General features: G+C 48.8%; 1 protein-coding gene across 2 annotated transcripts in view; it reads right to left on the bottom strand.

Moving 5' to 3' along the window:
- Positions 1 to 323: 323 nt before the first annotated feature.
- pex3 (peroxisomal biogenesis factor 3) overlaps positions 324 to 7,704 on the bottom strand; it is an 18,118-nt gene continuing 10,737 nt past the window's right edge. The window contains exons 5-12 of one of the 2 annotated variants that reach the window (XM_015046645.1): positions 7,495 to 7,616; positions 7,281 to 7,347; positions 7,151 to 7,205; positions 6,945 to 7,077; positions 6,690 to 6,760; positions 6,501 to 6,611; positions 6,142 to 6,238; positions 5,391 to 5,995 (exon numbers count right to left, since the gene is read on the bottom strand). In XM_015046645.1, coding sequence (XP_014902131.1) covers positions 5,912 to 5,995; positions 6,142 to 6,238; positions 6,501 to 6,611; positions 6,690 to 6,760; positions 6,945 to 7,077; positions 7,151 to 7,205; positions 7,281 to 7,347; positions 7,495 to 7,616 — 740 coding nt within the window. In that variant the 3' untranslated portion in view covers positions 5,391 to 5,911. Of the gene's footprint in view, positions 1,201 to 5,390; positions 5,996 to 6,141; positions 6,239 to 6,500; positions 6,612 to 6,689; positions 6,761 to 6,944; positions 7,078 to 7,150; positions 7,206 to 7,280; positions 7,348 to 7,494; positions 7,617 to 7,704 lie in introns of those variants that run through there. The other variant, XM_015046646.1, reaches the window with a different exon arrangement.

Raw genomic sequence — 7,704 nt, 5'->3', positions numbered from 1 at the left:
ATACTTTAGTCAATTAGAACTGGAGTTTCTGGTGCTAATCTTGAGTCTAAGGTCACAAACTGATGGAGAGCAAGTCGTCCAGGCCCTGAAGCAGCAATGCAGCCCAGATCATCATTCTGCCACCACCTTGTTTGACTGCAGGTTTGATGTTCTGGTTCTGGAATGCTGTCAGTTTTTCTCCAGACCTTCTGGAAACATCCTCAGAGTGTTTTCACAGAAGTTTCTTGGTAAAATTGAGTTGGATGTTTAGTTTCTTGTGAGTCAGCAGCCATTTTTCTCTCCTGACCTTTGACCTTCAGTGAGGCTACCTGTGTTGTCGGGAACATCCCGAGCCGCTCTCTGTTGGGTAGAAACCTGAACAAACCTGAACTTCCTCCCAGCGTTCTTCTTGTTTCGTCATGTTTGGTTCTTTTGTTCCTGCGGTGTGGAGGTGTGCTGCGGCGTTACGCCAGGAAAACCTGTCCGATTTCACATGTGAGAACTCTGCCTGCTCTCCTCTGGAAGTTGCTCCACTCCCAGCGGCTGACTGGAACCCTGGCTGTTCCGGTAAAGCGTTCCCGTTTGGGAGCAGATTTTGCTCTGGGATCGCCACGCTGCTGAAAACATGCCCTGAAATGTGTTGGATCAGATAAAGACGTCTGCTGGTGGGAGCTGCTCCGCTCCTTCAAAGTGAAACTGAACTCTGGTGAACTGCCTCCCTCAGATTCCAGGGAAGCCATGAAAACAATCACTCGTTTCCTCTACGCATTTCTTTACAGACGTCAACTTGTGCAATATGCTCCGTGTTGGAGCAACCTTTTAGCTGTTTTTGCACTGAAAATGTGATCCTGGATTAAAAGCTCAAATAACTCAACCCTGGATCCACAGAAGGGATGTCTTCAGGAAATCCAAAATGTTGAGAGATGAAACTGCAAAAACCAAAAGTGTCAAAACTTGATGGGAATGATCTGAAGTCAGTTTGATCAAAGACAGACCTGCAGAAATCATTTTGTCTCTTTGAAAGAACAAAATGATTTGCAGAGGAATCAAAGTTTTTATTTGAGATTCAGCGTTCCCAAAGTCGCCTGTCATGTTTTACCCTCCTGATCCGGTAGACTCTGTTCGATTAGAGACCAAAACTTCAACATTTGCTCCATTTCCGGATCGTCAAACCAACCAAACCCTGTGAGCAGCCTGTTCCCCTCCTGGCCTGTGGGGGCGCTGCACCAACAACCACTGAAGGAAACGAGACAAAAACCTCTGAAGACACTGAGAGCAACTTCCTTCTTCACCAGATGGAAACAAGATGGAGGATTTTAGCGGTTGGAGGATTTCTCTTTAGGCTAAAGACCAGGAGCCATTTCTGCTGCTAGCGCTAGGCTAACACGTTAGCTTTGGTTGTATTTACCCAGAATGCCCTGCACTGTAGTCCACTTCCTGCTTTTGGAGCGGTCTGTGGTCCGTTTTGCGTTCACATCCAAACCGAACCCAGACGGAGGTTTGGAGGACCAAAGGTCAGAGGTCAGTTAGCATTCATACCTTATCAACCGGACCGGAGTTTATAGACAAATGGACCGGAGTTGGATTGAACAGGACTGGAACAAACAAATAAGGAAGAAGAGGAAGTGAGGAAGGCTATTTCATGAAAATAATCTTCCTCTTCTTCATCATCCACATAATAAGTGGATGAAATCATTGGCCGCCATTTTTTCTCCATCTAATGATCCTGATTTGATTTGTTTTCCTCCAAAACATGAGAAGAACAGATCTAAACAGCAGCGGTTCTAGTTCCCTCACTGCGTCATTCAGAGGTCAGAGGTCGTCAGGGCCTCAGACTGAGCTGGATCTGAGAGGAGAAAACAACAGTGACTCCAAGTCAAGCGGCGGTTCAGCTGTTTTCCACCATCAGATGAAAGCCGTCTCATCTGGCGCTGACTCAGCGTTTAGGGATGGCAGGAATGACTCAGCAGTTTCTCACTGCCATTCTGCTGGATCTGAATATGTTACAGCAGTACCGCCGATCCGACGACCTGCCGACCAGCTGACCCAACGACCCGGATCAGAACAATACGCTCTGGGACTGTTGTCTGAAGCAGATGACTGGACCCATTGGACCGGTTCTGACTGGACCCATTGGACCGCCTGGTTCTGCTGCCTCACAGTCTGGGCGTGTTGCTCTGCTTGTGATCAGAAAATTCTCTGATCTGATATTTAGTGGAAATTCTTAGCTTGTAAGCTAAATATTTACAGCAAATATTTGCTTGCTGACTAACAGAAATAAATACTATGTTGTTTGTAGTTAAACATTTTTAACTCAACATGACCTTTAGCTTTTTAAAGTTTACCTGCTGAATATTTATTTTTTATTCTTTGATTTTTGGTGGCGTCACACAGGAAGTTAGAGGTGTCTCCTTAAAACCCTTCCCCAGATGTTCCAGCTGAGTTGGCGTAAACCTGGAGGAATTTGAAGCAATAATAACTTCTCTAAAAGCTAACTGACCAGAAACGGGAGACGTTTAGTCTGATTTCCTGTCGCACAGAAACAGAGAAAAGGTTGTGAAGCTGTAATTCTGTTCCTGTACGTAATGTGTGGATAATCCGTCGTGTCATCAGGTTCTGACCGCGGCTCTTTGCTCTCATTTCTCATGCGGTCGGTCAGCGGCGTGAGCAACACTCAGGATCATCCAGACCCTGTGGACAGAAACTACTGTGTCATGGTGGAGATTCTGGTTCAGCTCCAGGATTAAAAGACACAAACATCCAAAATGTTCAACACCATTTATTATTGCCTGAGTCACTGATTCCTGCCAGCCTTTCGTTTAGCGGAGAAAGTCCTGTGAGGCCTTCCAGGCGACCAGCAGGTTGGCAACATGAGGTCATGTTGAGTCACCGTCAGCCAGGAGCGAAGCGACGGCTCAGGTTGCAGAAACATCTGTAGCTTTGTGCTGCAGTCAGAATGAAAGTGATGACAGAGCCGCTCCTTCATCACGCCACCTCTCTGCTCCTCATCCTCACTTTCATCAGCGGCCTCAGTCAGCGCAGATCTCACTTTTTATGTTAGTCTGCAGGGATGAGGAAGCTGCTAATGATGAAAACCAAGAACAGAACCACCCGGCGGTCTGGACCTGACCCCAGGGTCAGTAACGGAGTCCCACAGGGTTCTGTCCAACATGTTCCGCCAAATAACGACTGTTTGCCCAGGTCATCTTCATCACTGGTTCTGGTGTCTCTCATCTTCCTCTTAGCTGGTTCTGGTCTGGCCCGTTTACTGACCAGCCAGTACCACCACAGCTGTTGGACCAGCTAATGGTTTCTTTGGATGAGTGGGTCGGTACCAGGTGGGTCGGTACCAGGTGGGTCGGTACCAGGTGGGTCGGTACCAGGTTTGCTAACCTCTGCAGCACAATGAATGAATTGTCCCAGATAAATCCTGAAGCGATAATTTACTTTGTAAACTTTCAGAGGAATGAAGTTAAACATGGACCTGAAACCAGGTGACCGGGTCCAAAGAATCACTTCCTGCAGCACAAAACGTACAGCTAGCTGTGTAACGGCATCTTTGAGCCTGCTGAGGGCGCTATGCTATATTGTAGCACCTGTTGTTTTTCACACATGGTTGAAATTAGCGCTTTCGCATTAGCTTCGGCTAAATACCACCTTGGTGTAGCACTTTAGCATTAGCTACTGCTAAATATTGTATTGAAATACAGGTTTAGCATTAGTTTATGCTAGATATCATGTTTGTGTAGCGCCTTAGCACTGGCTGTCTTGCTTTAGCTCTTTATAATTAGCTTTTGCTAAATGCCACGTTGGTGAAGCACTTTAGCAGAACTAATGCTTTTGATTAGCTCTTTAGGGTTAGCGTAGCTAACTTCCTGGTTAGCCACACTCACCACTGGAAATGTCAGCAGAAGGAAGACGATGACAATGTTCTGATGAACTTCAGAACCCCTCAGACCAGAACCAGAGGACGACATGGCGGCCCGGCACGGCGTCAGACTGAATGAAACGCCAGCTTCACTTCCACCGGAGACGTGAGCTTTAGACCACTGAGCAACAGTCCGGTTCTGGTTCTGGTTCAGTCCAAGCAGAATCCAGATGTTCCAGCTCAGAGGTGGGCAGTCCTGGTCCTGGAGGTCCGAGTCCTGCAGCTCTTAATGTCTCCCTGGTCCAACACACCTGGATCCAGCAGCTGAATCTCCTCCTCAGTGCAGTCAGGTTCTCCAGAGTCCTGCTAACGACTCAGTATCTGACTCAGGTGTGTTGAAGTAGAGAAACACCTAAAGGCTCCAGGAGACCGGCCCTGTTCTAGCTCCAGATTCATGTTAAATTCTCTCAGACTCTCTCAAGGCCATTACTGGTGCACTTTTTCCTTCCACTCAACTTTCATGCTTCTATTTACGCCTCAGTGACCAACCAATGTTTACGAAGACATTGACTGGACTGGAGGAAACCTGGAGAAGTGCAGAAAATGCTTAAAAATGAAACCAAAGCCAGAAAGTTTGAGTCTTGGGTTTGAGTGAGGATGCTAACACGAAGCAGGAAGCCATAAAAAAACCTTCATGACTTCCTGTTGGGTTTTTCTAACTGGATTAAATGAACTGGGAGTTTCTCTGAACACGTTTCCGTGTTTGTTTCCAGTTGATGTTGAACTTGTTCCGTCGCGTCCCGGCCGAGGGTTCAGGCCCAGCCGCACCTTTTTCTGCCCCAAACTTAATAACTTCCACAGAACATCAGAGAACAGGAACAAGGCCTGGAGGGACGCCTGCACCGATGGAATCTGGTCACTCTGCCATAAACCTCTGCAGAGCCGGCTGATGTTTCAGCAGGAACATCAGGATTCCAGGAATCTGCAGGAAAAATTTCAGCTTCAGTGGAAAAATAAAGACTTCCTAAAAGAGAGGGTGGGCGGAGAGCTTCCTTCCAGTTTCTCCAGAAAATCCTAGAAACAGACGAGGCGACGCCTCCGTCTTGTTTTCCTTCAGTTGGATTCACCCTTCATCAGCTCCTCTTCCTCATCTTCACCCAGCAGGTCAGGAGCTGCAGCACAGCGCCCCCTGCTGACGCAGCAACAGTCTGGATTTATTCTGACTCTGGAGAACCAAAGATCTAATGATGTCTCACTCTGACTGAAACTAGAGCTCAGGTTAACTCCAGAGCTGTGAAAAGTTTTCACACCCCTCAGACTTGGTCTGCTTTTGATTTTTGTTTCAGATCGCAACGTCTCCCCATATGGATGAACTTTGACCCTTTCTGCTTCTAGATTTGGTTTAATTCAAACACACCAGGAACGGCCTGTTTAAAGACATGCTCCTGCATCTGACATGGATTTAAGTCTAGACTTTGACTAGGTCACTCCAGAAGGTTGACTTTGATCTAGGACTGCAACTAAGGATTATTTTGTAACTTAATTATTCTGGTGATTATTTTTTTATTTTGACAATTAATCGCATACACAAATAGTGACAATAAGCTCATTTTCTCATAATAAAATAAAACGGCTTTCTGCTTCCTCAGGTCTCTTATCAACATTAAGGGTGGAGTACACTGCTCCCTTCTGGTCAGGATGTGAACTGCAGGCTGCAGAATTTACACATCCAAGAGAAACAAAAGAAGTCCAATGTAGTTTCCATGTTAAATTTAGATGTCTTATTAAATCTGTCTTAATCTTCAGAAGGTCTAAAACTTTCAGCAGCAACACCTGGATCCATAACGAATGCACAAAACCCCAGAAGAGTCCGGTGTGGATCTTCATCAGCTGTGAACGCTGCAGCAGCTAAAAGACTCTGCTTCCCAGGATGCACTGCTCCCAGCAGCCTCAGTGTCCTCCAGCAGAGAGGACAGGAATGTCCGGCTGGACGCTGCAGAGGCATCAGGCGGAGGAGGGACCGGCGTCTTCATCACCGACCCGTTTCTTCCTCTTCCTCACAGATCACTTCTGCAGCTCCTGCGGCGTGCTGAACGTCTCGTACACGATGGCGGCAAACTCCTTCACCTGGTTGTTCAGCAGCAGGTCCTGCAGAGAAAACGTCCGATTACCAGAACAGAACCGGTCTGGACCCCGGTCTGGACCCCGGCCTGCCGGTGGAACCAAACCACCCGGATCCAGCCGCTCGACCCACAGCAGGGACGGTTTCCACAGAACCACCAGGTCGGACCCACCTGAACGAAGTGGCTGGGAGTGTCACTGCAGACGGAGTTGATCTGACCGTTGATGATGGGGATGATCTTGGCCAGCGGCAGGCTGACGGCCGACAGGCTGACAGAGAAAAACGTCAAACTAATCAGCCAGAGAACCAAACGTTTCCCTTCAGATCAGCTGGAAAGAAGCTGCAGCTTTGATCCCTGAAGCCAAACACTGATTCAAACCTCTGGAAGATACTGACGGCTCATAAGGTCTCTACAGAATCTGACTTTAAACCATATTTATAACTGTTCCCAGAGCAGCAACAGTTGCTTCTTTAGAGTTGTTGCTGTGGTTTTGGCATTGTCCAGATATCTGCGGTCTGTCCGGTTCTGACCTGTCGGGGGCGGAGTCACTGACAGGAAGCCGGAAGAACTCGGCCAGGTTGTCAAGGAGACGAGAGAAGCCGCGGTTCAGACAGGCGCCGAGAACTTTGCTCAGATCTGGACTGAAGACAGAAACACAGCAGGCGGTTAGCATTAGCATTAGCTTTAGCGCCAGCATTAGCTGCGCCGGACTCGTCCACCTGTCCAGCATGTCTCTGGTCTCGTTCAGCAGTCTGATGGTCACCAGGTCCTTCTCCGTTAAGCCGCACGCCTGCAGGGGACAAAACCAGAGAGTGAGGACGAGGCTCCTGATTGGACGCCGTCCTCAGCAGAGCGGACGACTTTAATCCTTCATCTTCATATTTATCATATCTATAAAAGCTCAGGAAAGAGAGGCTCTGAAGAAATGTCACTCGATTTGTTGCTAGTCGCTTTTTCAAAATAAAAGTGGCCACCTGGTCGGCGAGGACTTCCTCATCGTCCGCCAGCATGTAGGAGGACAGCGGCCGTCCAGAGTCCACCTCGGCTCGGATCCAGATCAGCTGCTGCTCCAGCTCCAGCAGGGACAGACTCTGCTTCAGAGACACCCTGGACACAGACAGGAGGACATGAGGGGACAGATGTCTTGGAGACAGTGAGGGACAGACGCAGAGACGTTTACCCGCCCAGGGAGTTCTGCACTGCCGTCTTAACCCTGGAGATCAGCTCCGTCAGCCCTGGAGAGACGCATGGACGGGTCAGAGGACCGACAAAGGACAGAGACTGGTCAGGGGGAGGGGGACGCTCCCTACCGTCTCCTAGGAGATGCTGGATGCTGGACAGGTACTGCTGCTGGACATCTGGAGGCGTCAGAGGACTCTGAGGGACAACAAACATGAAGTTTCTCCTTTAAACTCCCTGAAGTGAAAAATTCCTGTGGGACAAATCAAAGCGCTAAGCTAATAGCGCTCGCTGCTAGCTGTCTGCTAGCTGTCTGCTAGCTGTCTGCTAGCAGGCCCTCCTCACCGCAGCGCTCTTCCCCACAGAGTTGTCCAGGTACAGGTATCCCCCGATGATGTTGAGCTGCACCCTGAGGAGAACCACCAGCATGCAGGTGCTGTAGACGGCCACGACGGTCCGGGTGAAGCCTGAGGAACACACACCACGTCGGGAACACACACCACGTCGGGAACACACACCACGTCGGGAACACACACCACGTCGGGAACACACACC

This window comes from Poecilia latipinna, unplaced genomic scaffold (assembly GCF_001443285.1).
Source record: "Poecilia latipinna isolate Pla-1442-1.1 unplaced genomic scaffold, P_latipinna-1.0 Scaffold786, whole genome shotgun sequence".
Lineage (NCBI taxonomy): Eukaryota > Metazoa > Chordata > Actinopteri > Cyprinodontiformes > Poeciliidae > Poecilia > Poecilia latipinna.
Note: the sequence above shows the minus strand (reverse complement) of the source record. Positions and strands in the feature narration are given on the sequence as shown.